This window comes from Leptidea sinapis, chromosome 2 (genome assembly GCF_905404315.1).
Source record: "Leptidea sinapis chromosome 2, ilLepSina1.1, whole genome shotgun sequence".
NCBI lineage: Eukaryota > Metazoa > Arthropoda > Insecta > Lepidoptera > Pieridae > Leptidea > Leptidea sinapis.
In genome coordinates, this window is record NC_066266.1 from 19997348 (window position 1) to 20018736 (window position 21389).

Consider the following 21389-nt stretch of genomic DNA (forward strand, 5'->3'; position numbering starts at 1 on the left):
TGGTTTAGATTCTCAATTCCGTCCGTATGATATAATTCTCCTGCTCATGTGTATATTAGTGAACTCGTCATATCGACTGGACCGATTTTTCTAATTTAAGACGTGTGTACAGGACAACGTCTGTCGGGTCCACTAGTATTATATATTGTTCAGTGTTATGTAAAGTTATTAGAGATTTCAAAGCACTGATGAGATTTTAGATATAATATAAAAGATAAATAAAAATAAAAGATTATATTATTATGTAAGTATTGGTAGTAATTTATTTATATGCTGACCGTACACGTCCACACACACTAATGAAAAAACGTCTAGAAAGTAATTTACCTGTACGCTTATTAGCTTAGCCTAGGCGACTTGAAGTAAACGGAATGGGGTAGAACAAAAAAAAACACGTTTAAATTGAAAAAAAAATATATATTATATTCAATAAACAAAAGTAACAGTAACAATAACAATCTATCGTTCTTAGCTAAATGCAAAACAAAACACAAATTATTATATATAGATAATACACAGGATAATATTAAGTGCTTACTTGAAAAATTAATCTTCTTAAAAATCTTATCAACTGTACCAACAAAACTGTAAACTCACGGCCGTTCCTAATATTCAGTCTATGTCCGGTTGTGGCCTACTTGAGATAAAAATCGTAACTATCGTTGACTTTTCTGTCCCAATAAACTTATCGACGGCAACTCACCTTATCCGTACACGATGCCTGTCAATGGGAGGACGTATAGCGTACCAGCGATAGAAGTTTGTATGGAAATTGCGATTCACGCGTCCCAGTATAAGGCGATAAGAATGATTTATCGGGTATATTGGGACAGCTTCTAATTATTGACAGTAGAAGGTAGTAATTTATCTCTATCTGTAGATAGAATATCGGGAACGGCCGTTAAACGAATCTTAATATTTTTTATCAATGGACGAAATTTTTTTTTATAAACATGTTACACGAGAAATTATTTTGCCATAAAACAAAATCAAAATAAATATTTCTATATTATAAAAAACAAAGCTATCTATCTATATTGGATAAATTGTTCGCATCATTTTCAATTTTTTTTATTGAAAGTGACTTGAAATTTATTTTAATTACATTAAACTGTCGGGTGCCTTAAAGTACTTACTAATGCAGGAGGTGTATCTTAGGGGAATATTTTAGGAAAGTTTTATTATTAAATTACGTTAAAAATAAAATACAACCAACCGGGTTTCCAAAATTTATATCGACTTGTTTCTCGTTGCACCGATAGATACCTGCACTTCACTACACCCGTGTGTCCCATACTACAAAACTAAAGGCCTGCGGAGATTGGCGTCACTGAAGTACAATAAACAATTAGATTCATAATCACGCTTAAATATTGTCTGAAGCAAAAGTCTGCCTACGCGTCTATTGGGTAGAGTTTTCGTACAGTTGTGTTTCGACCGCGCTTTGAATACAACGCCACGCAATAACTTGCAAATGCAAACTTAAAATAGATGGAGTGTCGTATTTTAGGGAAGTGCCCCTTTAAATTAACAAACTGGCGTTTTTAATCATTTCAATTGATAAAATAAAATGTTTATGACTCGTGTTCGCATCCCAGCTTCCAATGAGCGCATACAATAGACTTTGAACATTACTGCCACGAAATAAGGTGTTAATTTGAATGAATGTTTTAATGTTATCTGTATAAGTTAAATGTATATGTAAATACAACGCAATTCGGACAATTTTTGACGACCGTTTAACAGGCGATTGGGAGTATTGTTGTTTATTGTACGTCAATGATACGAGTTTCATATATATCAAGTCTACGCGAGTACATAAATATATGGGGATTAATTATGTGATCTCATTGCGGTTCTGGCAAAACTTCAACAAAGAGTGGTGTACTCCAAATACTGTAAACGTAACAAGGACCTCGCTTTAAAATATTGAAAAGAATGAGTGAACTAATCGGCACTTCTTCTCATTCGAATCACAAGGGTTTGTTATTTAATAATAATTACTACATAGTCAAAATTAATAATTAAAATATATTTTTATTATACAGGATGGCGCTATATTGGCGACATTAAACGAACCCACTAGCTATAGAGCTATTTAACCTCAATCGTAAAAAAAAATCAAAAATTTAAAGTAAATAATTGAAAACCTATCAGTACGTAGCACATACAAATAATAGTATTTTATTAATATTAAAGGTAAAGGTTTGCATAAGAGGTGTACTAAATTTAATTTTTAGTTATGTGTTACTTTTCGGTTTTGTAAGTGGGATTTTTAAGCGTAGTTTTCATTTAGAGATAATAATATTAAGAACATTATGTAATAGTATAGAAATATGTTGTTTTTTAATGTTGCATGCTGTAACTAAGCAGAGTTTGGGTTGGTCATATATTTTCGTAGATATTCAACACCTGTATATCACCCAAATTCGCATATAATGAAAATTTAATTGAATTGAAATTTTGATGTTTTCAAACAAACAAATATATATATTTAGGAAACAATATTTTAATCACCCTTACGTGGTTGTTAAACACGGACAAAGCAGGTGTCAGTGGCTACGCTAGGACGAGGCTACTAGATTACTTACAGGGTGCTCCAAAATGATATTATGGATCAATTATTTATCTAGCTGAATTATGTATTTAATTATTGCATTTTTTTTACGATAACTGTGAAGTAGTAACTACCCATGTGTTTATTACACAAATAAAACTGATAACAAAATTTTTATGAACGACGCGTCCTGTGCGAGCGCTCTTTCCAACTGAGCCAACCGTCCGAGTGACGTATCGTTGATAAAATTTTGCATGCTTTGTTCAACTCTGAGATTGTGGCGACTTGACATGTCGCTCTTGTAAATCTAAACAATTTGTTATGTTTTTAAAGTGACAACTGAATCTAAAACCGTTTAGTACTATTTGTTTATAGAACCGTCATGAACCGGTTAATTCCGCGTAAGTCAAAACAAGGCGAACGATAAATATTTAAGAGATAACAGGTTAGAATTATTAACGGTTTCCAAGTCTTGCTGAACAGTAACTCAATCAGTTAAGGGAAATTGCTCCAAGGGCGTTTTTTTTTTCAAACTACCCACACTGGTCCAAACACAGATATATATATAAACGTATTGTTAACATAATCTTCGACGGAATTTGACGATAAAGCCGAAATATTTAACTTGAGTGGTTCCTATAACATAAAGGACTTTAAACAATACAAGCTTTTTCAAGAAAAAAAAAAGCACTGAATATGTTCATTTCCTGGTCGGGGTTATATCTATTATAATCGCTCTTGCTAATCTAAACAATTTGTTATGTTTTAAAGTGATAACCCTGACTTCTGGGATTAAATACAAAAATAAAACTGAAGACAAAATTTGTTTATTTAATGTCGCCATTGCAGCGCCACGTTGTATATGAACTACATTTATGAACGCCGTCTCCGCCTGGTTAACTACTCTAAAGCCTAAAAGCAAGAAATTATCGAAAACATTTTTAGATAGTGAAAAGGAACTATTTACATTGCATTTTTGGGATAAGCTTTACTACGTATTAATAATTATACAATAAATAATATTTATCTCCGTTAAATATAATAATATTATTAGAAATTTATGAACAAAGTTTTAGGTCGCGTTTATAGGAGAATTTCGGTCATTGAACTTTCACTATACTATATCTACTCTGTGTTCAGATTAGAGAAAAAAGTATTTTTGACACGTTCACGTGCTCTAGATACTAAAATCAGAAATTGCGTTGTGAATCTTATTTTTTTTTTATAATTGACAAGATATCGCATCTTGCATCAAACACATTCATTTAACCCTAAGAGCGCATTCGCACTACGTCCGATCCGAATCCGATCCGTACCCGTGAAAACACGGTCCGAAGTAGTCGTAGAACCATTTCTATGGTAGTTTACGCACTAGATCCGGATTCCATCATCCGATTTCTTTACGTCAACCGTTGGAATTATTATTAATTGGCATTATAACATATACTATCGGAAATTTTGTACGCGAGAGTTGAAAAGTGGCCGCGATTATCTCTTGTTAAACGAGACTAGAACAGGCAAGTAGTCAATAAATTTAATTTTTTTTAGGGAAATCGTACGCATCCCCAGATTTTATGTATCCATCCCCTGCTTTTAATCTGTTAAACTGATTTGGATAAAATTTTGCCTGTAACATTTTATTTACAGTCCCGCAAATACAATGGTATAATTTACGTATTTGAAATTATTTTCATACACAGATAAAAATTCGTGCCTTAACAATTGACGAATTTCGTGAAAGACAAGTATTGCATAAGGACTATTATTATTAGAAAATAATATAATTTTTAATTGTAATTCCATTGAAATTAATATTTTCGAATAGTTCCCGATTTACCGAGAAAAATATTCATAAAAAATTATTTAAATAAACAAAAGATCTTACAACGCTTAAGACTTACGATTTTTCAGTCGGTACAAAAACCGTTTTGAATCGTTTAAATTAAAATCTAACTGGTCCATTACACATAATAATACAATACAATTTTATATTAACCAAGAAAAATGTAATATTTTTTTTATTAATTACATTTTAAATATAAACAACTGAATATATAACGGTTTGGTATACGATAAATATTTTAGCGGTAACCGGTTAGAATTATTAACGGTTTCCAAGTCTTGCTCTACAGTAACTCAATCAGTTAAGGGTAGTTGCTTCAAGGGCGTTTTTTTTTTTTCAAACTACCCACACTGGTCCAAACACAGATATATTATAAAGAAATTGAAAACGTATTGTTAACATAATATTACATACACCTTCGATGTAATTTGACGATAAAGCCGAAATATTTAACTATAACATAAATAACTGTAAACAATACAAGATTTTTCAAGAAAAAACGCACTGAATATCTTCATTCGTCGGTCCGGGGTATATCTATTATAATCGAATAATGAAAATATAATTATTAATATAATATGGATAATTAAAATAAAACATTTAGACAAAATCAAGTATTATTAAATTATTTCAAATAAATTAAATTCATATAATATGCTGACTGTACCAGTGCTTGGTGACGTCTCAAAGACGAATATGAAAAGCGGTTATAAATATTGTTCGCAAATTATTTATTACAAAGAAGTTTTTAATAGATAATTTATACGTCTAGATAGAGTCTCTATTTGCTAGACAACCGATGAAAACAGGCCAGGAATATTAGTTTAGTGTGCGTGACAATCTGAGGCTTACATTTGCAATTTGTATGACAGTTGGTGTTAGTATGCGTGCATTGCTCAAAATAGAGGTTAGCTAATGTATTCTGTGGTTACTAAGAGTTTTACACATTTAAATAAAACACTTTTTAAAGAATTAAAACGCGTGTAATTTTAATTGTGTTTTTAGCTCGTCCCCTTGAAAACGTGATCTGGAAAGGTCTCGAAAACTCGGGTTAACATTTTTTTTTTTGTTTCAATCATTTAAAAAGTGTTTTATTTAAATTTACAGGTTTTTCTGTCAACCTAAATTTTTTTTCTACGTTTTCATAGTCTATCTAGACGTATAAATGGACAAATGAGACTTATCATCTTATGTCTCGAGGTGACGAGCGCAATTGTAGTGTCGCTCAGAATATTTGGGTCAAGAAAATCCTGAGCGGCGCTGCATTGTAATGCGCAGGACGTATCAATCACCATCAGCTGAAAATGTAAAATGTTTCTCAAATACTATCGGCCCACGCTAGACCCTATTGTAGAACAACCAGTTCAGGAGGGTCTGTAGGATCATGGCGAGGACGAAGCCACCAAAGAGGTCCCAAGAGTGGGAGGCAGGAGGTGCTCGTGGCTGCGGGTGGTATGCCGTAGCACGCTGACCCTCCGAGATGCTGTCCACCGCTCTGGACAGCCTCTCAATGGCCAGGGTATGCTCCCGGAGTGTTGCGTCGATCGAATGCAGAGTATGTTTTATTGTCCTTCTGTAAGTGATAAACAAATATAAAAAAATAGAGTGTGTACTTAAGACCGTACGACGGAAGTGATAAATTAATCAAGTCAATTATCAATTTATATACAGGGTGTCCCAAAGTTATGGGACATGAAGGGAAAGTACCTTAAATATCGAAGATTGGCTATTTTACTGAAAGAAGGCTTTATGTTATTTTTAAAAGTTAGTACTTCTGCATTCAAAGATTTTCTAAAAATTACTTGCCTCGTCTGGGAATCGAACCGACTGAAATGTAAAAAAAAACACCCCTACATTTATAATGCCAATCGAAAGAATGGCCAAAAACTAATAACTCTTCTTAAGTAACATAGTATTTTAAAAGAAAGGAACAACGTAAAATGAATGTTTTCCTACTTGGATTGGTACAAATGGACCGATTAGATTGCCGGCCAGATCCCCGGACCTTACACCATTAGATTTCTTCTTTTAGGGATACGTGAAAGATATGCTATACAAAAAACGATACGAGAACGTGGGCGAGTTACAAACAGAATTGTGCCATATCATATGAGTATTCACCATAAAATGGTAAGAAATCAACAGGCAGCGGACTCATTAAAAGATTGGCGATTTGCGTAAGACAGGAGGGATCACATTTTGAGCATTTAATTAATTAATTTACAAAAAAATACCCACTTAATTGACTACTTTCTTTTAAAGTACTATGATACTTAAGAAGAGTTATTAGTTTTTGGCCATTCTTTCGATTGGCATCATAAGAGTAGGGGTGTTTTTTTTACATTTAAGTCGGTTCGATTCCCAGACGAGGCAAGTAATTTTTAGAAAATCTTTGAATGCAGAATTACTAACTTTTAAAAATAACATAAAGTCTTCTTTCAGTAAAATAGCCTATCTTCGATATTTAAGGTACTTTCCCTTTATTTGCCATAACTTTGGGACACCCTGTATACTACCACTACTTATACTTGTTCAACTGCGGTAATGTTTACTCAATGTGATCATAGATGGCGCCATACTGAAAATGTGGATTCACTCACGCTGTTAGAATGAGATAGTAGGAGCCTGCCTACCGCTGCCGTGTTCGTGAGAGAAACGGAAGCCAGACAGACTGGCGCCGCAACGCGTTACGTTACGTAACGGTTTATCCTCCCATAAGAAGTTATCACAAAAGGATCATCACAGGACACGAGGCTTATGTGATCGAGTTCAGTCACTATTCCATCACCACCTTTAGAGGCTGTTAGCTCACTGAACGAACTTCACTCTCTCGTGTAAAAGCAACAACTTAGCGGAAAGAATACTAAAGATTATTTATTTATATTTGAATATTATAATTGATGATATTAAAATCTATAAATTTTTCATCATTTTAACCTAAAAATTAAATGTCAATTTTTTGTTCTGCCTTTCTATTCCAGCGTAATAGGCAATAAACAGAAAATTCGTATTTTGAACCGATGGACTCGGATAAGTCATTATTAAAACCAAAACAATAACTTCAGTATTAACGCGATAACAAGGTAATCGACAACTACGGCACATCACTACACGGCGAGGCGTGCGGCAAGCGGGGGGAGATGTTTGCGCTATTTACCACAGGACCCGACTGCATTCAACTCGCGAGATAACTATATTTTTGTAACGTCTGTTATACTCACGTGGAAGTCTTTGATCTCCTGGCTACGTCGTCATGACTGTCAGAGTCTGACATTCTGGGCGCCAGCTCCCTGAGCCGCGTCTCCACCGGGGCTACCAGTGGAGCTCCAACCTTCGCTGTCGTGATGACGAAGTCATCTTCATACTCTATTAGCTCTTCTGGCTGCCACGGTCTGTAATGGTTGGGTTATGGTGCGTACAGATCGGTGAAACGTCACATGAAATGAATGTATAGAGAAGTAAGAGAGGTAAAAGAATTTAATTAATGAAGCAGTAATGTGTAAACATTATTATGTTTCGGTCTGAATGGCGCCGTAGCTAGTGAAATTACTGCGTGAATGAGACTTAACATCTTATGTTTCAAGGTGACGAGCGCAAATGTAGTGGAACAACTTTTGAAATTCCCAAGAATCTCGTCTCGTACTGACATAAAAAAAAATGAATTACTATTGTTTTATGAAAATAAAGGATGACGCGAGTAGGACGTTCAGCTGATGGTAATTGATACACCCTGCCCATTACAATGCAGTCTCGATCAAGATTCTTGAAAGACCCAAAAATTCCGAGCAGCACTACAACTGCGTTCATCACCTTGTGACATAAGATGTTAAGTCTCATTTGCCCGGTAATTTCACTAGCTAGTAGCTTTCACTGGCGCTCTAAGAGAGAAGAAGCGGCCCAAGAAACTCTCTCAGCATTTTTTTTGCGCTCTTTTCAATATTGTACAGTCATTTCTATCGCTATAAAATAATCACAATCTAGTCCCAGTCTGTCCGATCATTTAGATATTCAGCAGTGGAGTAATAGGATTTACGACACAGCCATTTTTTTATAAAACATTTAAATTTATTTATAGATAATGCCTGAACAGTGGCTGGGGTTTTATTATAGAAGTGTATACATTTACCCTTAAAGCTATTATGTATCTTATGAAGCCTACTAGAATTAGTTACAAGCAATCCCTTATTTCTAGTGTTATAATAATGAAAATCACTATTAAGAGCAAAAAGATTGTAATAATAAACCGCCTTACCTCGTATTTGTGTGATTATATTTCCATCCTTGGTCAATTATACCTAGAACAATACATTTAAGTTATTAATACAAACATACATACTCTGTTAACAATAAAAAAAATGTTCCAATTTGAAACCAGTTATTCTTATACATCCCTATATAAAAGCGTCATTTTAGGTAGAATCACTTAACTTTTAATTATAAAAAAATACATAATTCATCTAAATAAATCAATTTTTCTACAAAATCCTTTTGGAAAAACCTGCAAGTAATCTACTGGTAATCTAGCACTCTCGTGCCAAATTTTGGCGAGTCAACATCTCCTGAGGATGCCTCGTGTAGAGGCGAAACAAGTCTCGAATTCGTTTAAGACAAACAACCGAAGTACGCAGACACGCGCGCGCTGACGTCCGAGATAATTACATTAAGTAAGCTGTTTATAATATTAGATTTTAATTTGCTTAGGGCTTGGCACCGACTTCAAACCTATTAATACCAATTAATTAATTAACCATATAATAGTATTTTATTAATATTAAAGCTTTATTAAGCTATTTTATACTTTTTATTTTTTGAAGGTGGTTTTAAGTATTTTTCTACACCTACTTGTTCCACTCCGGGCCCTAGTAGCCGTTCAGAACTCGTAAGTAGCGCCCACGTAAGGGTGATTATAAATGTTGTTTTTTAACATATTATAGACGAATTTTAAAAGGAAACAAATTAATGAAGGAACGTTGGAGTTCGAAAAATAAGAAGCCATAAACCATCTAGGATAAATTTCGCATCGAATGGTGGTAGTTTCATGTCGATACGATCAGTGGTGGAGCCTCAAAAAAAAACCATTTTCATTATAGATGTTTCATTGAAAATTTCTCAATTACAAAATAAATAAAACACCCTATAAAGTATTACAACGTGTGTTGTTGTAACTATTTTTACATAAGATTTTGCGTAAAAGTGATATTTTTATTATTATTTTAGTTAACACGACGTTTCGAGACCTTTTCAGATCTCGTTTTCAGGGGGCAAGGTAAGGGTCCTTTAAAAAGTTACACTCTATCATTTAAGGCGACACTAAATACCAGCGACCTTGAGCGATATGAGTTCACGGCTGCCGGTCCACCATCTATGTAACAAAGGCAATATTTGCAAAATTCTTGCGTGGTAAACAGTTTATATGCTTACAATCCTCGTTATTCACTACTAATCTGAATAAATGAACCTACACAAAAAAGTACAAGCTATAAGAATAACTTTTCTGAGAGAAGTACCAAAAAATGCGTCACGCCATGCCAAATAACTTGTTTAACTTCAAAGAAAAGTGGTAGTTCAAAAAGGCTCGGCAGTGTTAACTATGACCAACAGCAAGCATTAGCAACCTACAAATAAGACTTAAGGATATGTGTAACAGGATTAAGTAAGTGTTCATAGCTCGAAATACTACACTTTCACCACAAAACTTGTCGAAAAACACCATGTTTGCGTGTTTTCTGCTTACTCTTCGCCTTAAATGTGTTACACTCGCGTTAATCAAAGAATAATATATTACTGAACCTCTATTTAGAGCAATGAACGCACACTAACACAAAGCGTCATACAAATTGCGAGTGTAAGACGTAGCTTGTCACGCACACTAAAGTAATAAACCTGGCCTGTTTTCATCGGTTGTCTAGCAGCAAGAGACTCTACCTAGACGCATAAATTATGTTTATACGTTTAGATAGAGTCTAAGAACACAGATTGTAAATAATAATAGCAAAGACATGTCGGATTTATGGATTATAATTATTTTAGGTGATAATGACATAAGAAAAAATCTGTTTATAAAAAACTACGCGAATGAATGAGACTGGCACCGGACTGACCAATGGTTACACGCGCACTGCATCTCTACTATGCATTGGTAATAATGGTTAAAATGGTTACTCGGACCAGCCCTGTAATGGTTATAGACGAATGGTTAATGGTAACTGGGACCGGCCTGATCAATGGTTACTCGCGTACTGGCTTACTGGTATAACTGCTTATAAATAAAAATATATATTATTATATATACTTATACTTAAAATTAATTTTATCTACTAAGCAATATTTGCAATATAATTCTGTTCCATGGATTTACTTCGAACAAGTAAGACATGCAATGACAAGACGTATAAATTATCTAAGACGAACGGCCGTTCCCAATATACTATCTACAGATAGAGATAAAAATACTAACTTCTACTGTCAGTAATTAGCTGTCAATAATCTGAAGCTGTCCCAATATACGGACGCGTGAATTGCAAATTCTATACAAACTTCTATCACTGTTAAGCTACACGTCCACCCATTGGCAGACAGCGTGTACGGATTAGGTGAGTTACCGTCGATAAGTTTATTGGGACAGAAAAGTCAACGATAGTTACGATTTTTATCTCAAGCAGGCCACAACCGGAGATAGACTGATATTGGGAACGGCTGTAAATGTATATATTAGTACGGAAGTACCTTCCGGGGGCAGAGCACTAGAGTCCTTGTGGAACAGCCGGGGCTCCCACGGGGTCAGTACGTTCCTTGCGCGGGCCCGCTGCGCCTCTTCTATGATCGTCTTCTGTTCCGTAGCCACCACCTGCAAGATTTATGTTGCTATAGCGACGAGATACGATGATAAACGAACGTTCAACAAATAAAATTTGAAAAACAAAATTTTATGAACGACGCGGGACTCGAACCCACGACCTCAGGCGTTCCGTGCCAGTGCTCTAACCAACTGAGCTAACCGTTCGAGTGACGTGTCGTCATAAAATCTTGTATGCTTTGTTCAACTTACAGGTTGAGGCTTCATCTCAGTTGAACAAATCATACCAGATTTTATGACGATACGTCACTCGAACGGTTAGCTTAGTTTATAATAGCACTGGCAGGGAACGCTAGAGGTTCATAAAATTTTGTTTTTCAAATTTCATTTGTGTATTAATACTAAAAGTGAGGGTTATCACTTTAAAAACATAACAAATTGTATGGGATTCCTTAACACCATTATTTTAGCTAGTAAAATTACTGGGCAAATGAGACTTAACTTCTTATGTCTCAAGGTGACGAGCGCAACTGTAGTGCCGCTCAGAATTTTTGTGTTTTTCTCAAATCCTGAGCTGCATTGTAATGGGCAGGGCGTATCAATTACCATCAGCTGAACGTCCTGCTCGCCTCGTCCCTTATTTAAATAAAAAAAATGGTCTAAGAGCCCGTGGACCCCAGACCTACGTTATTTTATAAAAGCTGAAAGTTTGTCAGTGCATGCTCCCACCACAGGTAACAGATTATTAGATAGATGGACCATTATGGAGTTTGTGTTACAGTGGCTTTGGCAGGTAAATGATACTTAAGGTGTATGGATACTTGTCTGGCAAGGGGTTGGAACTATCAAGTGTCTGGCTTATGAGGAAACATCATCTACTTATTACCCAAGTATTTTATATAAAAATCAGCTTTTATACTATGACGTAAGTAAAATTATAATTTCATGAACATTATGGGTTTCTGGCAAGAGGTTGCCGCGATGTTTAGTGTCTGGCAATGAATAACGTGATTTTTATTTTCTGAAGGTAATACCGAAAAATCGCAGTTAATTTTTTGATGTATTTAGATCGGTATTTTATACATCTTTAGTACCGTTTACCTGCCAAAGCCACTGTAGCCCAAACTCTATAATGGTCCATCGTTCTTACCTGTGTTGGGAGCATGTGCTGACAAAGTTTCAGCTTTTATAAAATAACGTAGGTCTGGGGTTCACGGGCTCTTGCTCTAAAATGTTATAAAGCACACACGGGTCTTTTTTAAACCGACTTAAAAAAGGAGGTCGTTCTCAATTAGACTGTATTTTTTTGTCTGTTAACTTTCAACCGATTTTGATACTTAATTTTTTATTTAAAAGCTAAAGGTGCTTCCCGTGTGTTCATTTCAATTTGGCCCAGTTCATACAACAGGATCCATGACAAAGTAACGGATTTATTCAATTCTTATGAGCAAATTAACTATACTAGGCCGAATCAGTGTCAGCAAAGATAGGTTTGTAACTAACTACATACATTATTACAGGTGAGATGTGCTTGTGTCGAACGCGCGACGTGACAAGGCCAGAGGCGAGAGCGGGGCCGCGGCGGGAGGACGATTGATTACATAAATAGCAATAATTGTAACTACATTATATTGATTATTAAGCTGTAGAAGAAAGATTTTTTAAAGTCGGTTGTTTTTGTGTTTTTATCAACACCCATGCTTTAAATCCTTTATTAAGGATTCTAAAACAGTTAGCTTATTGCCAACATTAAAACACCCAATGTCCTAATAACCATTGCATCATCCAAACGAGTGTTGTAATTAAATTCAGTACAACGTTACAACACTCGTTTGGATGACGTAATGGTTACTAGGCCTGGCCTTTTTAATGTTAGCAGTCAGCTAACTGTTTCAGGATCTTTTATAGAGGATTCATATTATAGGTGTAGATAAAGTCTTGTATGCTATATATACCATTATATACCCCTAATTACACAACACTTGCATAAATAAATATTGTTTCATGTCAAGTGTCAATCACCTGGTCCTCGTTCTGTATCGCCTCCGACACCTTGATCCACAGCCGCTGCGACTCCCACTCGCTCTGTTTCTCCACCTGCACCAGGTATCGCGGCAGCCGCTGCTCCTTCAACACCGACACGTCCAGCAGGTTGCCCTCCTCCTGTAAACGAACGATATGGATGCTGGGAATGATGGATGCTCTTGTTTTTCAACAGGCCAGGTTGCTGAAAATAGAGGATAACAGTTCACAACTATTTCTTTTTGGACGTGTTCATAGCTGTCACAGTCTGTCTAGACCAGTATTCCCCGACGTGGCACCCACGCCCCATAGAGGGGCAATTTAAAAATCGACTCAACACCAATTTAACCCTTTCGCTTTCTTTTCTTTTCGTTTATTTAAATGCAATGCTAGATATCAAAGGCATAAACGGCATTTATTTTCACAAAATTGATTCCATTAGATTTTTTTTTGTTGTCATGAAGAAGCGGCGCAAGAAACTCTCCCAGCATTTTTTTTGCGCTCTTTTTAATCAAATATACGAATGCTACGAGTATCTTGGACACAACGCCGCACAAACGTCTCGATACTTGAAGAGCTCAAGGTGAAAGAAAGGATTACATCTTTAGTCAGAGCCCGTATCCTCAGATACTTCGGACATATCACGCGACGTGGAGAGCATGCCATAGAGAGACTTGTTGTTCAGGGAAGGGTCAACGGCAGTAGGTCAAGAGGACGCTCCCCTATGCGCTGGATAGACCAGATCAAAGCCCTAACCAATACTCCCCTCAACACATGTGCCAGAGAAGCAGCAGCCAGGGATAACTGGCGTACAATCGTTCGTCGTTCGACGTAACCACGACTTCTCTGTCAAGAGTAATCCAAAGAAGAAGAAGAACAACGCATATATATCTATAATATCGTTGATAAATTTAACACAAAAAAGACAAATTCCAAGAATGTGCGAGAAACTTTTACAACCGTTTCCATCTTCATATTTAGCTGAATGTGGATTTTGTGCTGTAAATGATTTATTGATAAAAAAAATTGGAATTGGTTAATTCGAACTTAATATTATATGAAAAAAGAAAAATCAATATTAAAATTATTTTGAATTTCAGTTTTTCATTACATTTAATGACGTTCTATATATATGAACATATCGTTCGAATTCTGATAACGGAACGGCAAAAGTGTGCTTAAAGACAATGTAAGCACACTTTTCTCCTTAGTCGTGTGTCAGCTGTGTGTCAATTAACAAGCCTAAGTGTGCTATAAAAAATGCTTAAATAATACATTAACGACTCAAAAAAAAGATGGTGTGCAAAATGCGGAAGGAATTTAATAAAATTAATATATTTTCATTAAATATTGTACAATATTATTGACAAGTCCCCAGACAAGACCCGCTTGTCAGAATGGGACAATCGGGTTCTAAATTCAAAATACGCAGCTGAAACTGAAGTAGTGTTTACATTGCTGCCTATTGACCGATAATATTTTAAACAACTGAGTAAACGCAGAAATGTATAGGATGAAGAAGGATAGACATAGCTGGCGTGTGCCATATTTCAGCTTTGATTTTGTTTGAGGTGTATTGTCTATATGTATAGAACGTCATTGATTATATGTTATAGTAAAATACTAACAATGTTCTGATAACAATTTTATAATGATTTCTTCCTAAAACTTATCATTTTTATTTCTTATGGCAACAAAACAATTTTTAAGGGTTAAAAATTATATATGGGGGCTAATAATTTTTTGAAATGTTAAGTTGAGTATATCTTATTAATGCACACCTTCATTGACCCATGTTTATTCAAATTCAAATATTTTTATTCAAAATAGGATTCAAAATCACTTATTGAAAGTCAAAAACTACCACCCATTCAAAAGAGACTGCCTCAGACCTGAGAAGAATGGGCGCAAGAAACTCAGCAATGTGATATCGTACAGTAAACATTTATAATTAAAGAGCCTGAGGGTGTTCGCTTTATTCCAAGTCCGTGGTGTCATTAAGAAAATCGTTTATGCTATAATAACCTTTCCCACACAGACGTTTTTTAACAATTCTTTTAAATTTCGTAACACATTTTGTTTTGTACATTTTCTGGGATCATATTGTAGAAGCATATATATCGCCCAACAAAAGACTTACTAACTCGACCCAACCGATTAGTAGGCATAACAAGTTTATGTTTGTTCCTCCTTACATATACATATTAAATATAGTTTAATGTATAAACAAAATGCAAGAAGGACACATACAATCACGATGGTCGTCAGAAACCGAATGAACAAAACAATATGGCGACCGACTGTCACACTCATACCTGTCACTACGACCAACCTATTTTTTGTAACATTATTTACGTATTTCTTCTGTAGACGAGCCAAATGTTTAGAGCTTATATCTTAATGCCAGTGTCTAAGCAAAGTTTTCAAATCAAATCAAATCAAATCAAAATCAGTTTATTCACGTAGGTCACGGAAATGACAATTATGAATGTCACAAAAAAAAACATTTCTTATTGAATCTACCGCTACTTCGTAAAGGGTTGAGCTAATGAGAAGAAGTAGCAAGAAACTCATTGCCAGTCTTTTATATCAAGATTCACATTTAAGTACATCGATTTACAAATCATTTCAAATTACGATATAATATGTAAAATGTAAAATGATGCAACAGACACACTCAAACGTCAAATAGTCAATGTCTTACACGAGTAAGTCAAAAAAGTAAATGTAACATAATACAAAACAAAAGTTATTGAGTACAGTAGCTACATCATCCACATACACAATCTTAAATATAAAATTCTCGTGTCACAATGTTCGTTCCCGTACTCCTCCGAAACGGCTTGACCGATTCTAATGAAATTTTGTGAGCATGTTGAGTAGGTCTGAGAATCGGCCAACATCTATTTTTCATACCCCTAAATGTTAAGGGTGGTCCACACGATTTTTTTTTTAATTATTTGACATTTCTTTATAAATTTGTTTGATTATGAGCCAGCATTAAAAAATACATACAACTTCAAATTTTCACCCATCTACGATCAACAGTTACTTTTGTATCGCGATTTTAATATCGGCAATACAACGTTTGCTGGGTCAGCTAGTAAATAAATAAAGTTTGCACAGTAAATTTAAATATAAATTTTTGAATGTATTTTATGCTATTTTTCAAAGAGCCAAAGTTGTGCAATATTTAATTATATGTATATAGACTGCATTTATAATTTTAAAATGATATTTTAGTATATTTCAACACGCACAATGGAAAAGGTTATTATTTATAGTTGACAACACCATTGTTTACTTGTTATTGATCTCGAATTACATTTCCGACTATAGACGTACAAATTATCAAAGATATGGCGACCTGTATAGCCGAGTGGTTAGCGATCCCACCCACTAAGCTAGAGGTCCCGGGTTCGAATCCCGGTAGGTGCAAGCATTTATGGATGTTTAAATGTATTTATGTATGTTTATATGAATTTATGTTTGTTTAAGTAAGTATATTGTATTAAATATATCATTGTCTTGTAACCCATAACACAGGCTATATATGCTTAACTTGGGGCAAGATAATTTGTGTAAAAAGTGTGTCAGTATTATATGGAGTTATATGACTAAATGAAAACTAAAAACCTTTTAAATTTTATTATTGCTTTCATTCAAATATTTTCAAAATAAAAAAAGATTTTAAACCACTTACGGCCGTTCCCAATATTCAGTCTAACACTTACTTGAGATAAAAATCCCAATAAACTTATCGACAGTAAATCACTTATATCCAATATACACGCTGTCTGTCAATTGGACGACGTATAACTTACCAGCGATAGAAGTTTGTATGGAAATTGCAATTCACGCGTCCCAATATAAGGCGATAAGAATGACTTATCGGGTACATTGGAACAGCTTCAGATTATTGATAGCTAATTACTGACAGTAGAAGGTAGTAATTTATCTCTATCTGGAGATAGTATAATGGGAACGGCCGTTATTGAACATGAAAAAGTATCTACTTAAGTACATACATACGTATTAACTTGTAATCTAAATGCCAATAAGGCCCATTTTAATCAAAGCACCAAAATCTTACCCCACTCCTCTTGTCCTTGATGTCAATCCTGCCATCCCAGTATCCCTCCAGAGTCGCCACAGTATCTTTACCTCGCTTTATCCGCCCGGTTATTGCGTTCGTCTGATCCGAACCACCCAAAAACGACTGCAAACATATTTATTTCTACTGTGAATTACATAATTTTACACAAGTTGCTGTTTTCAATGTCAATAGACAAATGCTATGATGCAGCCACAACCTGAGAGTTGAATAAAACATACAAGATTTATACACGATACGTCACTCGAACTATACGGTTGGCTCAGTGGAAGAGCGCTCGCACGGAACGCGAGAGGTCGCGGGTTCGAGTCATCGTGGGGATGATATCCTAACTTGTGGCGTGTCGTGTGAAGGTGGAATTCGGCGGCAGGAATCAGGTTAAACAGCTCTTCGGAACACTCCCGGTGATAAATGCGGTAGAAGACACACAATGAATCGACGTCTCAACGCAACGCCAAGTGATTTTTAAGTTTTAATGTTTCCTGCATAACTTAATGTAATAAGTACGTATATACAATGCGGCACGCACATTTTTGACGACGAGTTTACTTGTTTACAACAGTACGTGCCGAGTTATGGGACATGAAGGGAAAGTACCTTAAAGATCGTAGATAGGGTATTTTACTGAAAGAAGACTATATATTATTTTTAAAAGTTAGTAATTCTGCATTCAAAGATCTTCTAAAAATTACTTGCCTCGTCTGGGAATCGAACCGACTTAAACGTAAAAAAACACCCCTACTTTAATGATATGTAGATATGAGAAAGTAGTCAATTAAGTGGGTATTTTTTTGTAAATTAATTAATTAAATGGTCAAAATGTGATCCCTCTTGTCTTACGCAAATCTCCAATCATGTAATGAGTTCGCTGCCTGTTGATTTTCTTATGATTTTATGGTGAATACTCGATATGATATGGCACAATTCTGTTTGTAACTCGCCCACATTCTCGTATCGCTTTTAAACTAAAATAAACTATGCCATAAAGTATTTTAATTATGAAGTGGGTACTTATTTACGAATTATCAATGCTATCTATGGAATGATAATATCTCTACTTTTCGAACGTCGTCGTCGGCAATAAATAACATTCTTGAAAAATGTGTCAAACATTTTACGTTGTTCCTTTCTTTTAAAATACTATGTTACTTAAGAAGAGTTATTAGTTATTGGCCATAATTTTGATTGGCATCATAAAGTAGGGGTGTTTTTTTTTACATTCCAGTCGAATCCGATGCCCAGACGAGGCAAGTAATTTTTAGAAAAAATTTGAATGCAAAATTACTAACTTTAAAAAATAACAGAAACTCTTCTTTCAGTAAAATACCCTATCTACGATATTTAAGGTGCTTTCTCTTCATGTCCCATAACTTTGGGACGCCCTGTATATTATACTAGCTGACCCGACAGACGTCGTTCTGTTTATATTTAAAAAAAAACTCTTGCGGATGAAATTTCGTAAAATCCGGCTGACCTCTACTCGGCGAAAGGAATATCCCTACCAAATTTCAAGTCTCTACGCCTAATGGTTCCAGATATATTGTGATGAGTGACTATATACGTGAAAATCTCTTATATATATAGATTTCTCGACACGAAAATCAAATAAGAAATTATCTATCAACGCATGCGTGTTGCAAGAATAAAGTAAATTTGATTTTCAAATTTTATTTATGTATTAATACTAGAAGTGAGGGTTATCACTTTAGAAACATAACAAATTGTTTAGATTTACAAGAGCGACATCTCAAGTCAATTTCCTAATATGCAAATATTGGGGTTGTGCAGGTTATCAACTGTAAAGTAGATCCTGTAGATGAAGCCACAACCTAAGAGTTGAACAAAGCATACAACACAAATTTTGACGACCTGTATAGCCGAGTGGCTAGCGATCCTACCTACTAAGCTAGAGGTCCCGGGTTCGAATCCCGGTAGGTGCAAGCATTTATATGGTGAATATGGATGTTTGTTTCCGAGTCATGGATGTTTAAATGTATTTATGTATGTTTATGTGTATCTTTATATATATTTATGTATGTTTAAGTAAGTATATTGTATTAAATATATCATTGTCTTGCAACCCATAACACAGGCTATATATGCCTAATACGGGGCAAGATATTTTGTGTAAAAAGTGTGTCAATATTATTATAATATTATTTAAACTAAATTATTATAAACAAGATTTTATAACGATGCGTTACTCGAACGGTTGGCTCAGTTGGTTAGAGCATAGGCACGGAACGCCGGAAGTCGTGGGTTCGAGTCCCGCATCGTACATAAAATTTTGTTTTTCAAATTTTACTTGTGCAAGAATAAAGTTGACTCACTCTAAGTTTGAACTCAACATCCGCCTGATAACCCGTTTCTTGACATATGATGTGCACCTGAAAAATTAAATTAATTAACAATTAATTTTGAAGTGAAACATACTTTTTCACCAGTGGGAGGCTCCTTTGCACAGGTTGCCGGCTATATTATGGGTACCACAACGGCGCCTATTTCTGCCGTGAAGCAGTAATGTGTAAGCATTACTATATTTCGATCTTAAGGGCGCCGTAGCTAGTGAAGTTACTGGGCAAATGAGACTTAACATCCTATGTCTCAAGGTGACGAGCGCAGTTGTAGTGCCGTTCAGATTTTTTGGGGTTTTTCAAGAATTTTGAGCGGCACTGCATTGTAATGGGCAGGGCGTATCAATTACCATCAGCTGAACGTCCGGCTCGACTTGTCCCTTATTTTCATTAAAAAAAAATACAGTTGCTCAAAAAGTGACGTATTGCAGGGACGTATAGCGTTCGGGATGTGGGCTATTACATACTCGAGCTTTTTCTTTGCCTTTTTCCGAACTAGTGCGTTCCCTTTCCCAACTCAAAATAATATCTATTTAAAAGAAAAATCCAACCACGAAGTGTTTATTATTTATGCAAATATTTCTAAACAGAAGCTACTAATTTGTTTCTAATGATTTGATTCAATGAGTTAGGTAAGGTTTCATTTCATTTCATATCAATAAAAAAAATCTTCTGAAGACTTGGCTGTATGGACATAGTTCCCTTTGCCTACCCAGAATGGGTGAAGAAATAAAAAAAATCTCTGCTTATATTATTTTACGGTTGGCGCCATTTTCTTTGATTAGTTTGAGTTTATTGTGTTTTATTATTCTATTAAATTGCTTAATTTTTTCGCAACTGTATTAAAAATAGTTGTTCAGTACACGTGCGGAACCGTCATTGCACTTCGGCTACGCCTAGGCTCGGGTAGACATTTGTCGGAACTCTTTGCAATGACAGGCTTTCCGCACTCGTAATGAAATATACCATTATCGAAGTATGAGCAAATACTTTTATAAATTTAATAATATAATATAATAGTACAAGTACGGAAGTCTCACTCCGCAAAATCAATTAAAGAAATAGGAACTCTTGCGGTCACACAATAAGGTGTAATTCAGATCGCGCAGCGCCACTAACCTACATTTTTATCCACATAGAAGTTGCCTCTCTTTCTATCGCGTGACTCTTACCTCCTCTGACGACATTAGGGTTGACTTCTTTACTTAAAACTTTACCTACCTAGTATAAGGTTATTTTATAAAAATAGCTAAGTTTTTTCTGCAGATAGTAAAGCAACGTAGTCACGTTGGAAGACAGGACATTATGTAATATAATTTTTTAAATTTATTTATGTTTTGTGAAACGTGAATTGTATTTTTAGTGATTTTATACCAATAAAGTTTTTTTGACTTTGACTTTTGACTTTGTACGGGTACTGAGTACATCCTTACCTTGCCTCCAAGTTCCATACTGAGCGTGCCAATCACAATACCCTTGCAGTGGGCATACGGCGCTGTGGTTATATAACTCTCCCCCCAATTCAGCAAATGAATTCTAGCACACCCTTCCAAAATGGCCGATGTTGAGTTGCCTGTCGATAGAAACAAGTTAAAATTAAGTTTAATTAAACTTAACAAGAAGGCGGTTACCAGTGCGAAGCTCCTTTGCTCAGAATGCCGGCTAGATTATGAGTACCACGACGGCGCCTTTTTCTACAGTGA

General features: G+C 35.2%; 1 protein-coding gene across 1 annotated transcript in view; it reads right to left on the minus strand.

Moving 5' to 3' along the window:
* Positions 1 to 396: 396 nt before the first annotated feature.
* The window catches only part of LOC126973458 (oxysterol-binding protein-related protein 8), a 52147-nt gene continuing 31154 nt past the window's right edge, over positions 397 to 21389 (minus strand). The window contains exons 7-14 of the mRNA XM_050820751.1: positions 21120 to 21259; positions 19663 to 19719; positions 17312 to 17437; positions 13219 to 13359; positions 11127 to 11247; positions 8653 to 8695; positions 7622 to 7792; positions 397 to 5973 (exon numbers count right to left, since the gene is read on the minus strand). Of these exons, the coding sequence (XP_050676708.1) occupies positions 5739 to 5973; positions 7622 to 7792; positions 8653 to 8695; positions 11127 to 11247; positions 13219 to 13359; positions 17312 to 17437; positions 19663 to 19719; positions 21120 to 21259 (1034 nt within the window). The 3' untranslated portion in view covers positions 397 to 5738. The remainder of the gene's footprint in view (positions 5974 to 7621; positions 7793 to 8652; positions 8696 to 11126; positions 11248 to 13218; positions 13360 to 17311; positions 17438 to 19662; positions 19720 to 21119; positions 21260 to 21389) is intronic.